The sequence below is a fragment of the Danio rerio genome, chromosome 3 (genome assembly GCF_049306965.1).
Source record: "Danio rerio strain Tuebingen ecotype United States chromosome 3, GRCz12tu, whole genome shotgun sequence".
In the NCBI taxonomy this organism is placed as follows: Eukaryota; Metazoa; Chordata; class Actinopteri; order Cypriniformes; family Danionidae; genus Danio; species Danio rerio.
The window spans coordinates 9,993,572-10,020,279 of NC_133178.1; the positions used below are offsets into that span (position 1 = coordinate 9,993,572).

Consider the following 26,708-nt stretch of genomic DNA (forward strand, 5'->3'; position numbering starts at 1 on the left):
ATTCGCACTCAATTGCTTCATACTGTTTTTATTTTTACCATTTCTTATATTTTACGGGTGACAACAGACAAACAGACGTTTCGGCACAAAGCCTTCCTCAGTGTGTGAAACATGTAAAAATGGAGTAAAACATGTACAAATAAAATGGAGTGGGTGATTTTTAAAATGAATGACGGTGAATGAAAGTCAAACCGGTGAGCCGTCTGACAAAAAATGCCCTTCTGAAGCAAATCAGCAGGATGCCCTTCTGGATCTTTCACTTATTTCAAAAACACTACTGTCTATGCTTACATGGACATCTGTAATCTATGTATTTCCCTTAATAGACAATAATATGATTAAGGTGTTTACCTGAAGTGCTTTCATGTAAGAGTTTCCTGTAATTTTGTGTGACCCTAACTGCAGTTCAGCAGTTTCACATTCACTCATGAACATTTCATTCATGCCCCCGCGACAAACTGTGGTATTAGAGGCAAATAAGGAGGAAGGACTGGTGAGAGTGTTAAGGAATTTAATAACACACTCGAAATGGAAAGAACTTGGTGTCACACTTGGGAGGGCGTGTGTTCTAAAAGGTTGAAAAAAGAGAGCCAATACCAGAAAAGAAATTGGAATTAATCAAGCTTTGTTTATTACTTGAGATAAGAATATATCTTCAGGGGAAGACCAGGCCAAAAATAACTAACAAAAAACATTTTTTTAACCGACTATCTTGCCAAAAGAAATTAAAAATAATAAGTAAAATACAGCAATTACTTGTCCAACTCCCAAGACAATAACAAACGTACAAAAAAACAATGTGGTGTCAATCCCTCTACTTCTCTTCCCACAATTATTCACAACTGTGTTTTACAATAGTGTTGACCACAATTCTTAACATGATGGGTAGAAACAAATGAGCAAGAATAAACTTAAAAGTTAAAACAAGAAACGACAGAAGAAAAATCAAAATCACATTTATCACACTCTTAAACGTGTCTATACATACCAAACATATTGCAATCTCTCTGTGGCAAAGTGCTCAATGGTAGGCAAAATGGAGAAATACACTGGAGGAACACAAGGGCCCACAAAGCTAAATGCGTAAAACAAGTCCTTTTATTCAGGGTTGGCTGATATGAGAACCAATCAAATCCATTATCAAATTTCCTCTAGCAACTGCCTTCCTTCAAACAAAAGTGTAAACACACAGAGAGAACACAAGAGGGCAGCATAGATCTGCACACATCAACTAAATATCATAACATCCCCACACTTGAAAAATAAAACATCATTGTTTTATTAATTCACACACGAGATTACATCATCTAAACCTCTCTTATGACATATCACCAATTATAACTCTGAGAAATTAGAGACCAACGCATAAGGTGGTGGTTTGCATTTGACATCTGGAGCAAAAACACAAGGGAATTGTGATCAGTATACACTGTAATAGGTTTGGAACTGGACCCAACATAGCCTTCAAAATGTTGCAAAGCAAGTATTAAAGCGAGAGCGTCCTTTTCTTTAGTGCTGTATTTACTCGAGAAAAGAAATTGATTTAATGGTTCAAACCATCAGCACCCATCTGAAGAAGAAGAACAGCACCTGCACCCAAAGCACTAGCATCCACAAAGTGTATCATACTATCAGTTATAGTACAACATATAGTATTTGTATAGTTATAATATAGTTTTTACCGTTGTGTGTGTGTGTGTGTCTGCAGCTCTGGAGTGTTTGAGGTCGCTGAAGCTTCAGGTGTTCGACAGGGAACCAAGATTGTGCTCCACCTTAAAGACGACTGCAAAGAGTTTTCATCAGAGGACAGAGTTAAAGGTGTGCTTTCGTCCAATATACACACTGTTACATAAATCATGAAGAAAAACTAAATCTCATTAATCCGGTGTGTTTTGCAGAGGTGGTGACCAAGTACAGCAACTTTGTGAGTTTCCCCATCTTCCTGAATGGACGGAGGCTCAACACCCTGCAGGTACATGAAGTCTGTTATTAAGCATGTAAATAAAGGGATAGTTCACACACAAAATACAATTCTGCCATCATGTTACTCGCTCTTATGTTGATCCGACCCTGTATAAAGGTCTTTGTCCTGCTGAAAACATAGGAGTATATTTTGAATTGGTTTAATATACAGTTGAAGTCATAATTATTAGTCCTCCTATGGCTCTTTTCCACTGACTGGTACAGTACGGTACGGTACGGGTCACCTTTATCAGGCTTGCGTTTCCACTATAGAGGGTACCCTTTTGGTGGGCGTGGTGTAAGACAGAAAGTTTCAGTCGCATGATTGTCGCTCGAGGAAATGTCTACAGTAAAGCTGCACAGGTCGTTCATATATCATATGAAAAGCACTTCTCACAAAACAGATGCTTTACACACATAAATACTTCTGTATAAATGTTTATTACTAACTTTTCTATTAACAGGAGTTGATTATAACTGCAGATCAATAACAGTGCAAAATAGCCTACTGTAATGTCTATAATTATATTAAATAAATAAATAAATTAACATATATGAACACATACAGACCCTTACAGTCTCAGATATGTTACCAACTACAGAAAAACTACACACAGCAAACATTTCGTCCTTAATTAGGTTCAAAACAACTCAAAGTATAGCCTACAGTCAGTGAAAACCTCTCATCTGTGTCTGTAATCTTCAGCAGCACATGTCATGTAGCCTCTGTTAGAGAGTCATTCCATCATTTTCAGTTCATATTAGTCCAAAAGGTGATGATAATAATTAAAACAAGGCAGTTTGTTCACGTTTGCTGAAGAAATAACGTGCTCCGTTTTTCTGCGCTCCACTTTCGCGTTTGTCCTTTTTCTTTCTGAATATGTCATTCTCGCGTTTGTCAGCTTCTCACAGGATCGGGTTTCCAAAGCACGTCAAAAATCAAGCGCGTGTTATTATTATCAGCTCAAGAAGTTTGTTATTTCAGATATAGACGCGGCGAGCGCAAGGAAGAAAGCGAAACTGCTCGCGCGTCAGACTGGCTCGTAAAAAAAACTGCGAGGCACAGGGTAGATTCTGCTCTACTCCATGGCTGTGTGGCTGTTCATCAGGATGATGATATATGAATATATAATTCCGCTGTAATCTCTCGCTGTGTATTTCAAACATGGCGGGTCCTTTGTTTACATTCTGGCTTGTTGTAAGTGAATGGCGTATCTCTTCTGTAAACCAATAGCGTTCAGCTGCGCGTCTAGCTCCGCCTTTTGGTACCTTTTCTTGTGTTTGAGACCCTTTCGAAAGGGTCCCGAAAAAGTGGTGCGGTACAGGGCCGGAGTGGGACTCCTTTTCAGCCCTGGAGTTTCAAGCCTCAGACAGGCACACCTCAGTTCACGACTGACTATATTAAAATAAGGTCATTTCCAATTCAGTTTCTAATTACACTATCACGTCTTTTTTTGAGAAAACAGCTGCTTTAGAAATTTAAATGTTTGACAACCCAAACAGTATTATATGTCTCAACAGTAAAAATGAAAATAATAATTTACTCAGGCGAGGATCAAACCCGGGTCGGCAACGTTGTAATCTAACGTGCTAACCACTGGGCCACAACGGTTGTATGAGAAGTGACTTATAACATTATGAACCTGCAGGCTGGTTATATATGAAAAGAGCAGAGAGCTGTATTAAATTAATGAATAAGAAGACTGTGGTCAAGTAAATAAATAAATTAATTTAAAAAGTGTGACTGCTTAGAGCAACAGATTCTGGAGCTAGGGACACCGGCCCTAGCGGCCAAAAAACGGACCGGCGCACCGGGAATTCTCCCGGTCCTCCCGATTAGCCAATCCGGGCCTGGTACGGTATGGTTTGGTTCGGTATGCTTTTTGACAGTGGAAACGGCCATAAAAGCGTACCAAACCGAACCACTCAGTGGAAACGGGCTACTATATATGACCCCCCCTCAAGAATTTTTCAACACATTTCTAAACATAGTAGTTTTAATAACTCATTTCTAATTACTGATTTAATTATCTTTGCCTATTTAATATTTGACTAGATATTCTTTAAGACACTAGTATTCAGCATAAAGTGACATTCAAATGCTTAATAAGGTTACTAAGGCAGGTTAGGGTAAAGTTATTGTAAATTGATGGTTTGTTCTGTAGACTATCGAAAAAATATAGCTTAAAGAGGCTAATAAACTTGACCTTAAAATGTTTTTCAAAAATTAAAAACTGCTTTTAATCTAGCCAAAATAAAACAAGACTTTCTCCAGAAGAAAAAAATATGATAAGAAATACTGTGAAAATTTCCTGACTCTGTTTAGCATCATTTGGTAAACAATAATACAATACAAATAAACACATCACAGGAGTGTGAATAGTTTTGACTTCAACTGTATATATCTGCAGTATACTTTTCCTCACCATGAAAATAACCTTAGAAGCTGCATTGAATTAAACACAAACAAACAAACTGACCTGTTTTCCTTCTCTTCTTCTTCAGGCACTCTGGATGATGGAGCCCAAAGACATCAGCGAGTGGCAGCACGAGGAGTTTTATCGATATGTGGCTCAAGCCTACGATAAACCGCGATACACACTCCACTACCGCGCAGACGCTCCGCTCAACATCCGCAGTATCTTCTACGTGCCAGAAATGGTGAGTGAATAACCAACACACATTAAAGTAAATACACATTACAGCAACTTCTTATTAGTGCAATACATTACTGTTATCTACTATGAACCCACTCAAATAGAAATGATGTCTTCATGACCAATAAAACAAATCAGTTATTAGAAATAAGTTATTAAAACTATTATGTTTAGAAATGTGTTGAAATCTTCCCTCCTTTAAACAGAAGTTGGGCAATAAATATACAGGGGGGCTAATAATTCAGGAGGGCTAATAATTCTGACTTTAGCTGTCCATCTGAATGTGTGGATGTCTTACCGTAAATGTGTGTGTGTGTGTGTGTGAGCAGAAGCCGTCCATGTTCGATGTGAGTCGTGAGATGGGCTCCAGTGTGGCTCTGTACAGCAGAAAAATCCTGATCCAAACCAAAGCCACAGACATCTTGCCCAAGTGGCTGCGCTTCCTACGAGGTCAGAGAATCAAACCGTTTCAAACGCATGTTAGAAATCGTATCAGTCAATACTCAATTATTACTGTAATGGCTAACACTTTACAATAAGGTTGTGTTAGTTACTACTATTAATGCATTTACTAACATGAACAAACAATGAACAGTACATTCATTACAGTAGTTGCTCATGTTAGTTAATGAGAATACAGTTGATTGTTAGTTCATGTTAACTCTCAGTGCATTAACTGATGTTAACAAGTAGGGCTGTGCAATTTGGGGAAAATATCTAATTGCCTTTTTTTTTGACAGATATTGCAATTTGATTTGCGATTTAATTTTGTAGTCAAGCTTCAGCTCAATAATCTGTAAGCCTCGGCAACAATTCTGCAACAGCTTTTGACGTTAAATCTAAATATTCCCATATTACCGATGTCTTGTTTCTCTTTTATAATAATTTGTCTGTTAATGCTTCTGAAGCAGCAGACACCATTATCCTACTTGTCTGTGCTTTCCTGTATTGTTTTTTTTTTATTTATTGTGGGCGTTTTGCAGTTTGGTTGCGCAATTCTGATTGGGTAGAACAAAAGTGTGCTCACTCAATTAGATAGGCTGTCAGACAAAGACGGCAGTCACTGATTTGCTCTGAACTCACATCACAGCCTCTTGCTAATTGCAACGTTTCAAATTGCGATTTGATTCCGATTAATCGCACAGACCTATTAACAAGCATAAATTTGGATGTTAATAATGCATTGATTGAACTATGATTAATGAATACTCTACAGCAGGGGTGTCAAACTCAATTCCTGGAGGGCCGAAGCCCTGCACAGTTTAGTTCCAACCCTGCTCCAACACACTTACCTGTAGGTTTCAAACAAGCCTGAAGGACTCAATTAGTTTGATCAGGTGTGTTTAATTAGGGTTGGAACTAAACTGTGCAGAGCTGCGGCCCTTTTGGAACTGAGTTTGACACCTGTGGTCTACAGGTATTGTTAATACTTTGTTCATGTTAGTAAATATATTAACTAATGAAACCTTATTGTAAACTGTTATGTTTTAAAATAAATGAATGTGGCTGTATTTGTAGGTGTTGTGGACAGTGAGGATATTCCTCTAAACCTCAGCAGAGAGCTGCTACAGGAAAGCGCCCTGATCAGGTACTGCACAATCCAACCTGAAACACATTTACATTGTACATTAAGTCATTATACACTAACTTGCCTAGTTACCCTAACCTGCCTAGTTAACCTAGTTAAGCCTTTAAATGTCACTTTAAAGGGCCATGAAACCCCCTCGTTTCAGCAGGGTGTTTTCACGCCTCTACTTTGGAAAAAGTCAGAAAAGTGGGCGTGTCCAGCTCTGTTTAGGGGGGAGTGTCGGAGGAACTAAAGTGGGAGGGTGTGGGAGTGTCCATTTGGGCACGCGCGAGTTTCAGTCAAAATACACACACATGAGAAAGTAATGGTGTTTAACCTACATGGACATCTGTAGTCGAATTATTTGCCAAATTATTAAATGTTGGACTTTAACTGCAGTTTGGCTCTTTCATTCAGGGAGTTCATTCATGCCCCTCGCGACAAACGCGATATTTGATTTGAGGAACTGCTCTAAGCGTGTATTTTTCATGCAATGTTTGATACCGCAAGGTGAATGAGAGAGAAAAAAACTCAGCAGGTCGCTCACTTACCAAATCTGTAGAGACAGGACAATCACCAGCAACTAGAGCCGCGTCTTTATGAAGAGGAGACTAACGTTAAAAGCGAATCCGGATTTCAGCGTTTGCAGATGAGAACAGCTCTCAGGTAAACAATGTTCCTCCTTAGACACGTAAGTTATTGTTGTCGAGCGTCGCGTACACTGTTAATCCACACGTGATCCAGCTGAGCTCTCACAGAGAGAAAATGAAAACGAAACTTAATGGAAGCAAACTATAAAAGCAACACTTCATGCTTTTTTTGGCAACACAACGTGGCGTCTCTGTGGTGTAAACACGGTGACACTAATGAATATTAATGAAGTTGCACAATAGAGCGCGCTGATTGGTTTGAACCAAGCCTTACTCATGCATTAATGCAACACACTGTAAGACGTAATAAGACTCACTCTGGCACAGACGTCCAGTCTGCATGCTGGAATACACGCTATTATGTCATGACCGTGACGCAGCTTCAAAAATTCGTTTCAAACAGGAAGTACGAATTTGCTTGAAAAACGCAAAAACAACCAATTTTCTTTTTAGTGAAATATAGGTGTCCTAATAGTGTTTTTAGCAGTGTGGGACACATATACGACTGTCAACAGCTCAAAAAATGTGTTTTGGTGTTTCGTGACCCTTTAAGCTGCATAGAAGTGTCTTGAAAAATATCTAGTCCAATATTATTCACTGTCATCATGGCAAAGATAAATTAAATCAGTTATTAGAAATTAATTATTAAAACTATTATGATTAGAAATGTGTTGAAAAAAAATCTGCTCTCCGTTAAACAGAAATTGGAGGGGGAAAAACCGGGGGGCTAATAATTCTGATTCAACTATATAAAATATATAACTATAACTATATATAATAATAATAATTCTAACTCTTTTTCTTTTCTTTTCTTTTTTTGTCAGGAAACTGCGGGATGTTTTACAGCAGCGTGTCATTCGATTCCTGTTGGACCAGAGTAAGAAGGACCCGGAGAAATACGCTCGCTTCTTCGAGGACTACGGGCTGTTCATGCGCGAGGGCATCGTGACCACAGCCGAGCAGAGCGTCAAGGTGCCAGACGCTTCATTTACTCTTCATAATCTGGATGTTTCTCGTTTGTTAATGTCCTGCTTTATTGTGATGTCAGGAGGACATTGCTAAACTGCTGCGCTTCGAGTCATCAGCTCTACCTGCGGGACAGCAGACCAGCCTGATGGAGTATTCCTCCCGCATGAAGGCAGGAACCAGGAACATTTATTACCTGTGTGCGCCGAATCGACACCTGGCCGAACACTCGCCGTACTTCGAGGCCATGAAACAGAAAGATATGGAGGTAAGAGAGTTAGCTAACTCAACAAATGGTTGCATTTAAAGAGAGAGCTCACCCGAAAATAAAAAATTGTTTCATCATTTATTGTGATTTTAAACTTTGGAACTATCAAAGGTAATAGCCGCATTTCCACTGTCAGGCCAGTGCATGCCAGGGATTTTATCGTGCCGGGCCAATCGCCCGGGAGGTTGATCAGTGAGGCCGAAATCATGTCGCGTTTCCACTGTCAGGCTAGTAGCTTGCAGCACATCACGCAAACCCCGCCCTCAGAACATCCCCCGAATCAAACATCACACAACCCGCCCACTTCTGCGGGAATCAGGCAGATAAACCCTGAACACCATTAAGAGGATCATAAAGTCAGCTGAAAGGTCTGTTGGAGTCAAAATGACATCTATCGAGGAACTTTACCAACGCCGTTGTCTGTCTAGGGCAAATAACATTTTAGGGGATCCAACCCACCCTGGTCATAGCCTGCTCTCACCAATGCCATCAGGCAGGCGTTACAGAAGTCTGAGGAGCAAATCAGTGCGGTTTCGAGATAGTTTTTATCCTGTCATTATAACACTTTTAAATAATACCATTTCTTAAGCATTGTTGAAAGCTAGTGTTAAATAATAAATAAATTTGTTAAACTAGCATAAATTGTTAATATTACAACAAATGGTGAAATAGGTATTTAAGTATTAAGTTATTCTCTTCAGAGATTTAAAAAAAATGGGTTATATCTTATATAATTATATTTTTTATATTTTATGGAATTATAAAAGCTTATTTATCATGTTAGGATTTTATAGTGTTTTTATAGTGATGTTTTTTATGTTCTTGTTGGGTCTGTTGCAACGTAATTTCGTTCTGCATTACAATTCTATTGTGATGATTTGAATGACATAAATAAAGGAAACTGAAACTGAAACTAAAGCACACCATCGCATCATCACGAAACCATTAAAATGAAGACAACTGAAACAAACAAACAATACGTTACTGCACAGCAGTACATTATATGTCTATACGCACAAACCTATGTATTTTCTGTTCATTATATTTGTTTACTCACCGACCGACTGTTGGCATTAAGTGGTCTTGCCACTAACGGAGGGACTCCGCATTAAACGCTGTAGAATGCTGGTTGCTGTTGTTCTCATCGACTTCCATAATTGTGAAAAGTACTATGAAAGTCAACTGGTGCCCGCAAAATATAATATTTTGTAAGATATTTTGTTGAAATCTGAATTGCATAGTAGGAAAAATTACTATGGAGGTCAATTGGTGCCAGAAAAATATCTTCCTTTGTGTAGTGGCAGCTCCAAGTAGCAGCTCCAGAGACTTGGAGTAGCAGCTCCAAGACTCTGGAACGATCTCCCACTCTCTGTAAGAACAGCTCAAACTTTTGAGTCGTTTCAGAGGTCACTGAAAACACACTTATTTTCTTTAGCTTTTAATCATGTGATATGAGTTTATGTATTTTGGTTTTATGTGTATTTTACATGCTTTTTTTATTTGATTTTATGTACAGCACTTTGGTAATCCATTGTGATTTGTGAAAGTGCTATAGAAATAAAGTGAGTTGAGAGTTGAGTTGAGTGTTCAACAGAAGAAAAACTCTTTTGAACAAGTAAAGGGTGAGTAAATGATGGTAGAATTTTCATTTTGGGGTGAACTGTTCAACCAAAGGTAATTCGGCCCAATCCCAATTCTACCCCTTAGCCTTTAACCCTACCCCTCATTTTGCACGTTCACGTCAAGGGGTTGGGGTGTCCCAATTCTCTTTAGTTTGAATGAAGATTTTTCAGGACCACACTCGAAACCAAGGGGTAAGAAACTTTTCCAGAATACACCAGCCACAACGGCATCATAGCTACATACGGAAGAAAGGAGATCCACAAATTGTTTTTTTGTCATTATTACGAATTTTTACAACAAACAAACACATGTTTTAATATATTCATTCATGTTTGACCGTCATGCTTTAAAAAAGAAAACCGATGAAATAAAACCCGCTAAATGTGGCGATCTATAATCCCTAATCAAACCTCCTGTACAACATTCCCACAACATTCCAACACTCAATGACACTTGAATACCCTGTCAGAGAAGGAATGGGCTTTTTACTGTGTCTGCTATAATGTTAATGTTGTTTTTGTGTGTTTTCATACATGACTATGGCCGCTGTGTAAATGCGCAGTACAGTTATGATCTTTTTGCCACATTAGATTGTTATGATAACATAATATATGCCTTCAGGGATTTCCTGAAGATAAACACCAATAAATAACACAACTGGAATCACTACAGCAGTCGCCATCTGATCTCATATAAAGCAAGAGATCGGGATGACATATGATGACGTGTGCAGGGGCTGTAGTGCTGTCCTATTTTTTAGGGTTAAATTTTGAAGCCCTACCCCTTAACCCTCGGTTTTAAGGGCCAAGGAGAAGGGGATAGGGGCACAAAAAAAGAATTGGGATTGGGCCTTCAACTTCCATAGCAGGAAAACAATACTTATGGAAGTCAATTGGTGCCAGCAAAATATCTTTTTTTTGTTAAACAGAAGACATTTTGTAGAATGCTGAATTCTGTAGTTTTAAAAATACTATGGTGGTCAATTTGTGGCAGCAAAATATCAGCTTTTATGTTCAACATAAAATATTTGGAGAATGCTAGTTGCTGGGACCAATCGACTTCCATAGTAGGAAAAAAATCACTTGATGTCAACAAAATATCTTTTATATTCAACAGAAGAAAGGAACTTGGGTTTTGAACAAGTGAAGGGTGGGTAAATAATGGCAGAATTTTCATTTTGGGGTGAACTGTCCATTTAATAGCAATCAAAATTGAAATGTCATATTGAAACAGTGTGCTTGAATCAATTTATAATTAAATACAATTTTGAAATACTTAGTTTTAGATATGGAGGTGACAGTATTAAAGCAGTAGTTCACCCCAAAATGTAACTTTACTCACTATTTACTCACCCTAAAGTGATTCTAAACCTTTTAAGTTATTTTTTTCCTTCTGCTGAACACAAAAGAAGATATTTTAAAGAAAGCTGAAAACCTGTTTCAGTTGACTCTCATAGTAGGAAACTATTGAAGTTGATGCATGCATGTTCCCAACATTCAGAATATCTTCTTTTGTCTTTAACAGAAGAAACTCGACTCAATGTTTTAAGTGAACTGTCCCTTTAACAAACTAACTATCTCATTTTAATGAAAACTAGAATCTATTAATTTTTAATTAGCTGGAACAATTGATAGTTTAAAAGCGTTCACTCAAATCACTCCATTTTCAAAAAATACGAGTTGCCTTCTCTATTGACAAGGCTTTCTGTAGCTAATGAGATTCAATTCAATTCAGCTTTGTTTGTATAGCGCTTTTACAATGTAGATTGTGTCAAAGCAGCTTCACATAAATGGTCATAGTAACTGGAACAGTGTAGTTCAGTTTTTAGTGTTTAAGTTCAGTTCAGTTTAGCTCAGTTCAGTGTGATTTAATCATTACTGAGAGTCCAAACACTGAAGAGCCAATTCATCGATGCGTAGCTCTACCAATCCTGAACCATGCGAGGCAGTGGCGACAGCGGAGAGGGAAAAAAAACTTCACCTGATAGGAGTGAAGAAAAAAAACCTTGAGATGAACACAAGAGGGCGCTAGCGCTTCTGCTAATCACAAAATGGCAAAATATACTAGCCAGCAGCTAACTGAATGCTGAAGATGCTAATAAGATGGGATTTATTAAGCCATATTGTCCTTGATGACAGCTTGATGAAAACATTCCTCTGATTTTTTTGTGATCTTGGCTAAATTTAGATGTAAATAATGGCATGTGAAGCATCTCAATCTTATTTAAATGAGCATTACATATAATACTAAAACACATTAAACTCTATACAAAATATGTTAACATTAAAAATGAGAAATAGAGTAAAACCTTTACTTTATATTTAATTAAAGTCTGTTTCTGCAATGTTAGGTAAATTAGGATATTGATAAATTAATTTTAAAATTTCAAATTAATCCCATTAATCGCAGAAGTCACTGTTCTTAATTAATATATTTTATTTTTTATTTTATATTAACTCAACATGATTAATTAATATCCTTCAACTTTCAAAATAATTATTATTGATTTATTATTTTAATCATTCAATATTTATTTATTTTTACTCTTAATAATTCAGTATTTATTTATTTATATTGATAATTGGCTAACATTTGCAATTAAGGACTTTATAAAATTGTAGAGCAGATTTCCTACTGATTGAAGTTTAGTTTGAGGTCATGATAACATAAAATTACATCCATATCTTCGGTTAGCTGAGATGATGAGCGAAGTGTTTACTAAAGACGATAATAAATAAGACGTGCCTGTTGTTTTGGTCTCTGCAGGTCTTGTTCTGCTTTGAGCAGTTTGACGAGCTCACGCTTCTTCACCTCCGAGAGTTCGACAGGAAGAAGCTGATCTCCGCTGAGACGGACATCGTTGTAGATCACTACAAAGAGGAGAAATTCCAGGACAGCAAACCAGGTTAGACACAACACGAGTGTAAACAGTCACGGTGCAGTCATTATACCGTGCTTTCTAGATCACTATATGTTTGAAGTGATGTTCTTGATACTTTGCCCCATTTTGCAAATAATATTAAAGGTCCTGTGAAATCAAAATACAATTTTTTAGATGTTATTAACAATATGTTAGTTTTAAAGATATCTATATTCTAGTGTGACAAAATTTAGGTTTAGATGATATGATCTCAGTGTATTCATCCCAAGCTTGCAGTTTGTCACTTCTGCTTTTTTTTTGACGTCTCTTCATACTTCAGTTTCTTCTCAAATATTCTGACCAATCAAATGCTCTCTAGTGTCTGACATGCCCCGCCCCATTCAAGATGCTTCTTCGTTTTATGTGTTCAAGCTCAAACACTCTCACTGGCAGAGCCGTGATCAAAACAAAACACTATTGGCTGGTTTTTAAAAAGGAGAGGAGCTACCCTATGTCCCACCCTGCCTTCATGTTTCAGCTGAGATTTAGTCAAACATTGAACAAAAAAGCACATTGCAAAGCACTTAACGAAACCTTTAATGTTAGAGAAGAATTGTGACATCCTGACCTGTGATTTTTTTTTCCCTGCAGCATCTGAGCGGTTGAGCAGTGAACAGGCTGAAGATCTGCTGGCCTGGATGAGGAACGCACTCGTTCAGAGAGTCACCAACATCAAGGTGAACACCACAACGCAACTAAAATTTCAGACAGAAACAATCCACAAGTCAAATGTTTAGACCATTTTGAACTCCCATGGACTGCTTTGACAATGTTTTGGTTTCTTTTTTCTAGACTTTAAAAGTACTTTTAGACTTTTCAAAGTCTAGAAAAAGAAAACAAAAACATTTTCAAAGCAGTCCATGGTAGTTCAAAATGGTTTAAAAATTTGGTTTAGGGATAATTTCTGTCTATGATTTAGCTTATGGACCATTTCTGTCTATGGAGGATGAGGGAGCTCTCCAATATCATCCAACACATCTGTATTTGTGTTCTGAAGATAAACGAAAGTCTTTGTGGTTTAAATATTTGGCTTACGGAATATTTCTCTGTATGGAGGATGAGGGAGCTCTTCGATTTCATCCAGAACATCTTCAATTGTGTTCTGAAGATTAACCAAGATCTTGGTGGTTTAAAAATTTGTCTTATCTGCTGTCAGCAAAAATCCACATGTTCCGTTATATCTATGATTATTTAGCATCATTGACTGTGTCTGTGTAGGTGACTCCTCGTCTGGACACTCACCCGGCCATGATCACAGTGCTGGAGATGGGAGCCGCTCGACACTTTCTGCGCACACAGCAGCTGGCCCGCAGCTCCGAGGAGAGAGCCCAGATCCTGCAGCCCACGCTGGAGATCAACACTGGGTAAGAGGACAAGAACAACCACACAAATAAACAATCTGACCGTGAACCTGCTGTTAAAGGGGTAGTTAACGTAAAAACTGACATTTACTCACACTCGAGTGGTCCTACATTTTTATCCATTTGTTGGCGATATTTTGAAGAATGTTGCAGGAAAAAAGCAGCCATTGACATCTATAGTAGAAACAAAATATCCTATTAAAGTCAATTTATTGATTTTATTTGACAAAAAAAATAGGTGAATACAATTAAATGCATCAAGGATATACAGAAAATCCACTAAAGAGTAGCTCCACCAAGCAAGACAGAGACGATAGGAGCAAGAAACCAAAATTCTACCAATTGATGGAGGTAAAGAACATAATTTAGGGCAAACCAGGCTCAGTAGAGGGATCAGTTCTCCTCGGAGGCTTGAGAAAGATGGATGTCCATCTTGGAGAAGCTGCAGCTCTGAGTAGGTCACCGGTGTGTGTTTAGACAAGCCCACGAGATCAATACAGACCCTCTTCGGTCACTTTGCAGGAATCAGTCTTACGCTCTGGATACGGGCCAGATCCACGGTAATGTGAACCTCGGGATATGGAGAAACAGACATGCTCACATGAGCGTAATTAGATTACATTACATAGTCATTCTGGGAAGGGTTCCTGGCTAAAACAGGTTTAGGACAGGTGAAGGATGAGTAAATGATGGTGGAATTTTCTTTTTTGGTTGAACTATACTCTTTACCGTGCGCTCAAATTACATCAAAATGTTTTCTTCTCACTTGGCCATGCTCTACATTAAATTTGCAGAAGCGCTCAGTGTGACAAGCGATATTGAATGACTGAATGAAGCTACGTTACAAGCCAGCAAAAAATAAGGCAATATAATGAATGAAAGGTTGATCATAATCCGTGTATTGGTACAACACAGTGTATAATTCCAAAATTTAGGGGTTAGTTCACACTAAAAATGAAAATGATGTTAATGACATTCCAAACCCCTAAGACCTTTATTAATCTTCAAAACACAAATTAAGATATTTTAGATTAAATCAGAGCTCCCTCGTCCTCCATAGACAGAAATAATCTCAAAAATCAACCAAAAACTGTCAAAACACTCTGAGCTCTATTTTGACGGTCCATGCACAGAGCGCAAAACGCAGGGCGCAAACGCTTTCAGAGCGTGTCAGGACGCGTTTTTGCTCATTTAAGAACGGGAAATCTGCCTTGCGCCGCGGCACATGTTCTAAAAGGGTTGAGTTTATTTTCTTAATGTGTTATAGGTGTGTTTGGAGAATAAACCAATTAGAGTCTCATCTCCCATTACCTTAAGACCCAGCTGTGTCGCGCCAAGAGCGCATTCGCTATTTACAGGATGCAAAGTAAGTCTTAAGTGAAAAAAATGAGCATTTCACAAGCAAACAGTTAACAGTTTTTTAACAGAAAACTGTTAAACAGAGCATCTACTGCGTGAGAATGAGAGATAATGGAACTACTTTCACTTTCGCTCTTGGATAAAGAAATCTTTACGCACAGACATCAATTAGCCTATAAATAAATACTTTTGTTTGTTAAGCGCAAATATTCGTTTCAAATCTATTTCTAAATTCAGTTTTAATTTCCAGCAAACGAATAAATGAATAATAATAACAAAATGTGCTCAAAAACCTGAGTTATATCCTAAAACACATGCTGTGCCCCATATGGTCTAAAACCTGACAGGTGGGCAAATCTAAGCTTGTTTTTAATAAAACAAATATAAATATGGATATAATAAATAATACTGCTAATAATAATAACACTATACAAAAGCAAATTGTTATAAATGAACTGAAAAAGCCTCCCGAGATGAAGAAGACATAAAAGCAGTGATTTTTCATATTTATGTAGGCTAGAAAATAATATGTTTTGTAATATTTTAATCCTTTATATTTATATTCTATATCTATTTTTATTATATCCTATATATATCCTTAATATTTACATTTTTTTCATATGTAAAGATATTTGCCTATTGCTCTCTTGTGCGTATTAAGCAGTGTGTAAGCGAGGCGCAACTTTGCGCCGGAGTTTAGACCGGGTTAGTTTTAGTCTAATGAAAAATCTATTATAGATTCTACCGAACGCCTTCCTTTTAGTGCAGTGCAGTGCGTGCACGTTGTGTTACTGACTCTTATGGCAAATACTTCACATTGTACTGACAAGGTACATAAGACAAAGGCAACAACCTCATTTTTAGAGTTGTTTAGGTGTTTTTGGAGCTTTGTATGATTATAGTTAATCCACTGAACTCACACGGAGTGTTTTAACAATGTTTTAGGTTATTTTTCTGGACTTTGAACATCTTAGGACTGTTGCTGTCTCCACAGGCAAAAATGATCTGAAATAAAAACCAAAGAAATTGTCAAAACAAATGTGACTAGTTATTTAACTGTAATCATTTGAAGCTTCAAGAACACTTTTGTGCACCAAAATGTTCACCGATGTATTTCATGTCAAATGAAGGTGTGCGTTAACTACGGGCAATACAACACTTATATGCTGCGCTTATGCCAAATACTTCATATTGCCTTGACAAGGAACAGAAGATATAGGCACACAACCACACTTATAGAATTGTTTTGGTGCACAAAAGTATTCTTGGAACTTGGCATGATTACAGCTGATCAGCTGAAGCCACATAAAGTGTTTTGACAAAGTGTTTAGATCATTTTCTGGACATCTCAAGACTGTTTCTGTCTCCATAGACAAATGATCTGGAAATAGAACCAAAAACATTGTCAAAACACTATGTGGCTTCAGCGGATCAGCTGTAATCATACGAAGCCCCAGGAACACTTTTGTGCACCAAAAAACTCAAAAATGAGGTGGTTTGCCTATATCTTGAGTACTGTGGAGCTTCATATGATTACAGCTGATCAACTGAAGCCACATGAGTGTTTTGACAAAGTTTTTGGTTTCTTTTCTGGAATTTTCCAGATCATTTCTGCCTGTGGAGACAGCAACAGAGATGTTCAAAGTCCATGAAAAGAACCAAAAACTGTCAAAACATTGCCAAAAACCCTTTGTCTATAATGAGGTGGTTTGCCTATATATTCTGGACAATATAAAATATTTGTAATTGGAGTCTTCACTAACACGTTTGTGCACCAAATGTTGTTCGCCAATGTATTTCATGTCAGATCAAGGTGTGCGTTTAATACAGGCAATACAACACTTGTTTGCTAATGTCATTACTTCATATTACCCTGACAAGGAACAGAAAAGAAGATACACAAACTCATTTTGGTGCACAAAAGTGTTCTTGGAGCTTCATATGATTACGGTTGATCCACTGAAGTCACATGAAGTGTTTTGACAAAGTTTTTGGTTTCTTTTCTGTAATTTTCCAGATCATTTCTGTTTGTGGAGACCGCAACAGTCCAGAGATGTTAAAAGTCCATAAAAGGAACCAAAAACTTTGTCAAAACACTGCCAAGAACACTTTTGTGCACTAAAAAACCCTCTAAAATGAGGTTGTTTGCCTATATATTCTGGACAATATAAAATATTTGTCATTGGAGTCTTCACTAACACTTTTGTGCACCAAATGTTGTTCGCCAATGTATTCCATGTCAGATCAGGGTGTGCGTTTAATACAGGCAATACAACACTTGTTTGTTGCGCTAATGTCATTACTTCATATTACCCTGACAAGGAACAGAACAGAAGATACACAAACTCATTTTGGTGCACAAAAGTGTTCTTGGAGCTTCATATGATTACGGTTGATCCACTGAAGTCACATGAAGTGTTTTGACAAAGTTTTTGGTTTCTTTTCTGTAATTTTCTAGATCATTTCTGTCTGTGGAGACCGCAACAGTCCAGAGTAGGGCTGCTCGATTATGGGAAAATTCATAATCACGATTATTTTGGTCATAATTGTAATCACGATTATTCAAAACGATTATCAGTTGAAGTCAAAATTATTCGTCCTCCTGTGAGTTTATTTTTATTTATAAATATTTCTCAAATGATGTTTAACAGAGGTTGTTTTTTACAGTATTTCCTATAATGTTTTTTTCTTCTGGAGAAAGACTTATTTGTTTTATTTCAGCTAGAATAAAAGCAGGTTTGAATATTTTGAAACCTATTTTAATAGCTCGATATTATTAGCCCCTTTAAGCAAAATGTTTGATTGTCTGCAGAAGAAACTACTTTTATACAATGACTTGTCTATTTACCCTAATTAAGCCTTTGAATGTCACTTTAAGCTGAATACTAGCATCTTGAAAAACATCTAGTAAAATATAATGTACTGTCATCAAAGCAAAGATTAAAGAAATCAGTTATTAGAAATGAGTTATTAAATCTGTTATGTTTAAACTGCTTTAAGCATCTTCACTGTATTTTAAATTTTATTATTGATTAATAATAAAAACAGTCGGCAGCAGCAGGAATATCGCACGCTGTCACTTTAAGAATAGTGTGGCTCTGATATGGTTTCTCTTTCACGTGTCTTTTGATTCTCAACTTGTTTGTTTATTACACAAATGAGGGTTAATATGAATAATCACTAAACACCGCGCTCTGACACAAGTGTGCATGTATTTCACCATTAAAGCGCTTACATTAAGATCGCGTTAGATGTGTGTAAGCTCTGCAGTCCGAGGCTAAGCACGGCGCGCACACACAAAACAGCACGTGCTCTTTTGCGCTTTTAAAAATATGAATGATGCGCATCCCGTGCTGCAAAAGTTACATAACAGCACATCCTTTTAGTCATTTTCACGTGGAACTGAGCTTTGCAGAGGCAAAGAGTTTTCACACGTGTACAACTGGCAAGGGGGCAGTACGTGATGGAATAATCGTTTATCTCGATTAATGGTTTTTCATAATCGTTAAAAGCCAAAATCGAAATCGGATTTTCGATTAATTGCACAGCCCTAGTCCAGAGATGTTCAAAGTCCATAAAAGGAACCAAAAACTTTGTCAAAACACTGCCAAGAACACTTTTGTGCACTAAAAAAACCCTCTAAAATGAGGTGGTCTGCCTATATATTCTGGACAATATAAAATATTTGTCATTGGAGTCAGTGATGCAACACACAGGCTTCAAGAACACTTTTGTGCACCAAATGTTGTTCGCCAATGTATTCCATGTCAGATCAGGGTGTGCGTTTAATACAGGCAATACAACACTTGTTTGTTGCGCTAATGTCATTACTTCATATTACCCTGACAAGGAACAGAACAGAAGATACACAAACTCATTTTGGTGCACAAAAGTGTTCTTGGAGCTTCGTATGATTACGGTTGATCCACTGAAGTCACATGAAGTGTTTTGACAAAGTTTTTGGTTCCTTTACTGGAATTTTCCAGATCTTTTCTGTCTGTGGAGACCGCAACAGTCCAGATGCGTTTAAAGTCCTTAAAAGGAACCAAAAACACTGCCAAGAACACTTTTGTGAACCAAAGAACTCTAAAATTAAGTGGTTTGCCTTTATCTTCTGTTCTGTTACCAGTCAGGACAATATGAAATCTTTGCCATTGGAGTCAGTAACGCAACACAGAAGCTTCAAGAACACTTTGTTCGCTAATGTAATCCATGTCAGATCAAGGTGTGCGTTTACTATGGGCAATACAACACTTGTGTGCTGCGCTAATGCCATTACTTCATATTGCCCTGACCAGGAACAGAAGATATAGGCACATAACCTAATTTTTTTAGTTGTTTTGGTGCTCAAAAGTGTTCTTGGAGCTTCGTATGATTACAGCGGATTAACTGAAGCCACGTGGAGTTTACTGACTTTTTGGTTCCTTTACTGGAATTTTCCAGATCATTTCTGTCTATGGAGACAGCAACAGTCCTGAGATGCTTAAAGTTTATAAAATGAAGCAAGAACATTGCCAAGAACACTTTTGTGCACCAAAAAAACAACTCTTAAATGAGTTTGTTTGCCTTTATCTTCTGTTTTGTTCCTGGTCAGGACAATATGAAGTATTCGCCAGTCAGTAATGCAACACACAGGCTCCAAAAACACTTGTGCAAAAAAAAAAAAAAAATGTGTTCGCTAATGTCAGATCAGAATGCGCGCTTACTACAGGTAATACAACACTTGTCTGTTGTGATAATGGCAAATACTTCATATTGCTCTAACAAGGAACAGAAGATATAGGCAGAATACCAGAATATTGGTGCACAAAAGTGTTCTTGGAGCTTCGTATGATTATTGTTAATCCACTGAAGTCACATGAAGTGTTTTGAGTTTTTGGTTTCTTTTCTGAAATTTTCCAGATCATTTCTGTCTGTGGAGACAGCAACAGTCCTGATATGTTTAAAGTCTATAAAAGGAACCAAAAACATTGTCAAAACAATGCCAAGAACACTTTTGTGCACCAAAACAACAAAAAAAATGAGGTTGTCCGGCTATATATTCTGTTCCTTGACTCCAATGACAAATATTTAATATTTTCCAGACAAGCAAGCGTCAAGAACACTTTGTTCGCCTATATAATCCATGTCAGATCAGGGTGTGCGTTTACTATGGGCAATACAACACTTGTGTGCTGCGCTAATGCCAATACTTCATGTTGTCCAGACAAGGAGTAGAACAGAAGATATAGGCACACAGCCTCGTTTTTTAGAGTTGTTTTGATGCACAAATGTGTCCTTGGGGCTTCGTATGATTATTGTTTATCCACTGAAGTCACATGAAGTGTTTTGACAATGTTTTGGGTTCCTTTTCTGGGATTTGAACATCTCAATACCCTTGCTGTCTGCGGAGGATGAGAAAGCTCTCAGATTTTATATATCTAAATTTGTGTTCTAAAGATGAACGAACGTCTCAGGCGATAACAACCCAAGTTAAAGGGCCATGAAACCCCCTTGTTTCAGCAGGGTGTTTTCACACCTCTACTTTGGAAAAAGTCAGAAAAGTGGGCGTGTCCAGCTCTGTTTAGGGGGGAGTGTCGGAGGAAGAAAAGAGGCTTGGTGTGGGAGTGTCTATTTGGCCGCGCTGAGTTTTAGAATCAAAATACACAAACACAGTGGACAATGTGACTGTGTTTACATGGACATCTGTAGTCGAATTATTTGCCAAATTATTAAATGGTGGACTTTAACTGCAGTTTGGCTCTTTCATTCAGGGAATTCATTCATGCCCCTCGCGACAAACGAGATATTTGATTCGAGGAACTGCTCTGAGCCTGTATTTTTCATGCAATGTTTGATACCGCACGGCGAATGAGAGAAAAAAACCCTCAGCATTTCCCGGAAACTTAGATGCACACGGCAGGTAGCGTCAGAAAGCCGCGTGTGTTATTCCGGTCACTAAATGCAGTGAAAATCCTACACGAGGTTAAAGTTTGGTTGTGGTGCTAACATGTTTACACTCTGTGCAATAGTTTGTTCGATACGACCAAACTGAATAAACAAAGAGCACTGGTCGCTCACCAAATCTGTAGAGACAGGACAATCACCAGCAACTAGAGCCGCATCTTTATTAAGAGGAGACTACAAGCGAATCCAGATCTCAGCGTTTGCAGATGAGAACAGCTCTCAGGTAAACAATAATCCTCCTTAGACACGTAAGTTATTGTTGTCGAGCGTCGCGTACACTGTTAATCCACACGTGACTCCAGCTCCACTCTCACAGAGAGAAAATGAAAACAAAACTTAACTGCAGCAAACTATAAAAGCAACACTTCACGCTTGTTTTGCCAACACAACGTGGCGTCTCTGTTGTCTAAACACTGTGACAGTAATGAATATTAATGAAGTTGCACAATAGAGCGCGCTGATTGGTTTGAACCAAGCTTTACTCATGCATTAATGCATCACACTGTAAGACGTAATAAGACTCACTCTGGCACAGACGCCCAGTCTGCACGCTGGAATACACGCTATTATGTCATGACCGTGACGCAGCTTCAAAAATTCGTTTCAAACCGGAAGTACGAATTTGCTTGAAATAACGCAAAAACAACCAATTTACACTTTTTAGTGAAATATAGGTGTCCTAATAGTGTTTTTAGCAGTGTGGGACACATATACGACTGTCAACAGCTCAAAAAATGTGTTTTGGTGTTTCGTGACCCTTTAATGATGGAATTTTCGTTTTTGAGCGAACTAACCCTTTAATACAGCATATTGTACTTGTGTAATGTGGAGAAATGAAGTCATTTCCCTGACACCGTTCATTTTGCAGGCATGATCTGATCAAGAAACTTCATGCGCTGAAGGACTCAAACCCTGAGCTAGCACAGCTTCTGCTCGAACAGGTAAAGAACATTTCAACAAATATTACCAATTACACCACTTCAACTTTAATACTAAATCAGCAGTACCATGCAAATGTCAACCTTGTCATGAAAAAAAATCAGTTTTTACCAAATTAGCAAAACCCTTTCAAAGCGTGTTGTGTAGGCTTGTAGTCTACAGCAGGGGTTCCCAAACTTTTCAGCCCGCGACCCCCAAAATGACAATGCCAATGACTCGTGACCCCCAATATTCTCTGAGGTGGTGGTTATAAATACAGAAACCTTGTATGCAATGACACGCACAAACACACCAATAGACCCAAGTCTATTCTTTGTTTTTTTTTAATGTATGTCAGTGTTGTAAATGGGCTAGAAAGTTTAACCTGGTGTTACAAAATCTGCTGCATCTGACAGTATTGCTGTGTCTTTAGTATAATGTAATTACCTGAGAAGTCGCAATCCAATAGAACTAGTAACTATAAGCTACTATAGTAACTATATAGTTTATAGTAACTATAAACGACTATTTTTTTCTCTTCAGTAGGTTATTGATAAAATACAGTAAGTCTTAAGGTTTAATAAAAATTAATTGATTTTTAAAAATCACCAGGCGACCCCCCTTCATTGTCACGCGACCCCTCGGGGGGTCCCGACCCCCACTTTGGGAACCTCTGGTCTACAGTACTGTAAAAACACTCAGAAATGTCTCGTTCGGTGTTTTCAAACTATTATATTTGATTTACCAAAGTCACACAAGTTTCAATTTATGTTTTGAGTTTTAACTGCAAATGTCACATCCCTAATGCTGAAATTGCTCTTATTTCTGTGTACATACCAGATTTACGACAACGCCATGATCGCCGCTGGCCTGAACGAAGACCCTCGTCCGATGATCTCTCGACTGAATCAGCTGTTGACGCGAGCGCTGGAGAAACACTGAGTTCGGCTCTCAGACAGACTTGTTTTGCCATTATTAGGGACATGCACTGATGCACAGGGCGTCTCTCTTGCGTCCTGGAGGTCATCATCACACCCAACACAAGCAGATGCTGTTTATATGAAGACTCGTGCTGGCGACGGTCTGCTGTCGTGTTTTACAGCTCAAAGGACTGAGATTGGTGTGTCCAGCCACTGAGGGAAAATAATGAGTATCTTTAAAAACAGCAGACTGTGACTTCCAGAGCCGCACTGTTGAACTGACCTGGAAATATACAACATAAATTACAATAAGATGAAGATTTCAGTGAAATGGTGACGGTTAAATATTATCTAGGTAACACTTTACAGTACAACACATGTAGTTAGTTTATTTACCACAAACAATGAACAATGTTCGTGTTTGTTAATAACAAAATATAGTTGTTCGTTTGTTAACTCATGTTAACTCTCATTGCATTAGATAACATTAACTAGCACAACTGTTTTTGGATTTGACTAATGCATTAGTAAATGTTGAACTTTGATTAATGAATGCTGCATTGTTAATGCGAGTAGCCTTACATTAGCCCATACATTAACTGCGTGTCCCATATTGTAAAGTGTGACCATTGCTTCGTGTACATTTTTACTTTAGTTACTTACATTTCATGTCTGGTTCCTGTGCAGCAGCTTTTTTCCATGTGTATATTGACAACAGTGCTTCAAATACTGAATATAACATTAAAATGAAACATCTTAGATGCTTTACACAAGTTTTAACATTGAGTTCTTGCATAACTAACATATATAAAGTGATTCTGAACAGCATTTAAATAAATGTTAAAGTATTCGTTCACTTACCAAATGAAAATGTCCTGAATATTTATTAGCCTCCATGTTCATGTCTTTCTTTAGGTGAGCAGAAATAAAGGGTTTTGAGGAAAACATCCAAGCTCAATTATATATTTTTTTGCTTAAACCAACCTAAGTCAGTTTTAGCTGATCGACCAGCCTAGATTTAGACGGGGTATGGCCATTTCCAGGCTGGTCTTAGCTGGTTAGGCTGGGGTCATCTCCCAACCTGACTAGCTAAAACCAGGTTGGAAATAGCTGAAACCAGCCTGGAAATGGCCAAAACCCCTCTAAAACCAACCGGCTTAGGCTGGTTTAAGCTGTTTTTTTCAGCAGATATATGAAAAGAACCACCATTTTCTTTAAAAAGTTAAGTAAAACAATGTACTTTTAAACCACATAAGCTCATCTTGTTATAGCTCTGGGACGGCTTGCACTGTAAAAAAAAAAAAAACCCAACTTTAACCAGACTAGGCTGGTTTTAGCTGGTCGGCAGGCCTGGGGTTTTGGCCATGATTTTTAGCCTGGTCTTAGCTAGTCAGGCTGGGAGATGACCAGCTAAAACCAGCCATGTCCAGCTTAAACCAGGCTGGTCAAGCTGGTCTTAGCTGGTTATTTTCCAGCCTGATCAGTTAAGAGCAGGTTGGAAATGGCCGGTAACCAGTCTGGAAATGGCCAAACCCCCTCTAAAACCAGGCTGGTCGACTAGCTAAAACCAGTCAACCGGCTCAGGCTGGTTAAAGCAGTTCTTGTCAGCAGGGATTTGCTGGATTTTTTCCTCTTTATAGTGGACTATAGTGTTTTGAACTTTCAACTTGCAGTTTTAAAGTGCTCTAAATGACCTCAGATGAGGAATACGTGTGTTATCTACCAAATTGACAGGTCATTTTATTAAAAATATACATTTTTTTATCCTAAATTCTTGAAGCACAGAGCTAGTGCCAGACGAGATTGAGGTTTAAAAGCACACAAAGTGCTCATGGTTTAAACTCCGAAATGGCAGTCGAAGAGCCGCCAGTTTCTGTCAAAGTAAAGTAAAACGATGCACTTTTAAACCACACAAGCTCATCTTCTAATAGTTCTGGGACGCAAGAGTTTGTGGTTCAAAACAAAATTATTTTTTTAAAATAAAATGGCGGCTTATCCTGCTGAAAAAACAGCTTAAACCAGCCTAGGCCATGATTTCCAGCCTGGTCTTAGCTGGGAGATGAACAGCTAAAACCAGCCATGTCCAGCTTAAACCAGGGTGATCAAGCTTGTCTAAGCTGGTCATTTTCCAGCCTGACGAGCTAAGACCAGGTTGTAAATGGCCAAAACCCCTCTAAAACCAGGCTGGTCGACTAGCTAAAACCAGCCAACCGGCTCAGGCTGGTTAAAGCAGTTCTTGTCAGCAGGGATTTGCTGGATTTTTTCCTCTTTATAGTGGACTATAGTGTTTTGAACTTCCAACTTGCAGTTTTAAAGTGCTCTAAATGACCTCAGATGAGGAATACGTGTGTTATCTAACAAAACTACAGGTCATTTTATTAAAAATATACATCTTATACCACAAATTCTTGAAGCACCGAGCTAGTGCCAGACGAGATTGAGGTTTAAAAGCACACAAAGTGCTCATGGTTTCAGTAAAATATCCGCCATTCTCATTAAAAAGATAAGTAAAACGATGTACTTTAAAACCACAAACGCTCATCTTGTAGTCAATTTAAGATGCAAGAGTTTGTGGTGCAAAACAAAAAGGATTATTTATTTTTTTAAATAAAATGGTGGCTTGCCCTGCTAAAAAAGCACAGCTTTAACCAGCCTAGGCAGGTATGTTGGTTTTATCTGGTTGGCAAACCTGGTTTAGAGGGGTTTTGGCCATTCCAGGCTGATTTCCAGCCAGGTTTTAGCTGGTCACGCTGAGACATGACCAGCTAAGACCAGTTTGACCAGCCCAGCCAAAACCAGCCATGTCCAGCTTAAACCAGGCAGGAAATGGCTATAACCATGCTGGCTGACCAGCTAAAACCAGGTCTGGTCTAAGGCCATTTGGAGCACTTTAGCTTTACACTGCATTTTTAAAGTTCAAACCACTGAGCACCATATATGCCCTCATGAAAAAATACTATAGTAATTCATCGTAAATACGGTTGTGTTTTTGAACCATACTACAGTGTAATATACTGTATATCTTATAGTATTTAGCACACTTTGACTAATCAATTTTAACTATTTGTGAACTAAACTGTAAAAATAAATAGAGAAACACTGTGGTAGGTCTATATTTAGTTTTTACTACAGTAAACTGAGGTGAATTGCAATATAATATACACTTTAGCTGTATAAACTAGAGTATTGGGTAATTCGTTTAATTATTATTGTAGTAGTATTAGTATTACTATAGAAACCACAGAATTACCACAACAGATTAATTCAAGTACTTAGTTTGGGTAAATAAACACTGTTTACTTCAAATTACTATAGTATTTTTTTTTGACGTGGAAATCCACAAAACGGGGAAAAATACTAGAGTTTTTCTTCAACAACTACAAAAAAATAACGTAATTTACCTCAAAAACCTTAATCTGGAAGACATGGGAGTAACGTTAAGTGGTAATTCTTCCTTCTTGAAGTGAACTTACACCTTTAATGCTTTACCTGCTCAGTCGAGAAATTTTAATTAACCTGCATTGGATTTAAAAATATATATCAAATCTTGTAAACTCGAGTGAGGAAAGAAAAACATCTCTCGACGAATGC

The 26,708-nt window shown here is 37.9% G+C and overlaps 1 protein-coding gene across 2 annotated transcripts in view; it reads left to right on the forward strand.

Annotated features, from left to right (window-relative positions):
* trap1 (TNF receptor-associated protein 1) overlaps positions 1-24,003 on the forward strand; it is a 56,554-nt gene extending 32,551 nt beyond the window's left edge. Inside the window, 12 exon segments of one of the 2 annotated variants that reach the window (NM_001113625.1) lie at positions 1,709-1,818; positions 1,899-1,972; positions 4,468-4,623; positions 4,949-5,069; positions 6,138-6,207; positions 7,661-7,808; positions 7,885-8,070; positions 12,460-12,598; positions 13,205-13,290; positions 13,832-13,977; positions 22,148-22,220; positions 23,038-24,001. In NM_001113625.1, the coding sequence (NP_001107097.1) occupies positions 1,709-1,818; positions 1,899-1,972; positions 4,468-4,623; positions 4,949-5,069; positions 6,138-6,207; positions 7,661-7,808; positions 7,885-8,070; positions 12,460-12,598; positions 13,205-13,290; positions 13,832-13,977; positions 22,148-22,220; positions 23,038-23,139 (1,411 nt within the window). In that variant the 3' untranslated portion in view covers positions 23,140-24,001. 2 annotated transcript variants of the gene reach the window in all.
* The last annotated feature ends 2,705 nt before the right edge of the window (positions 24,004-26,708 follow it).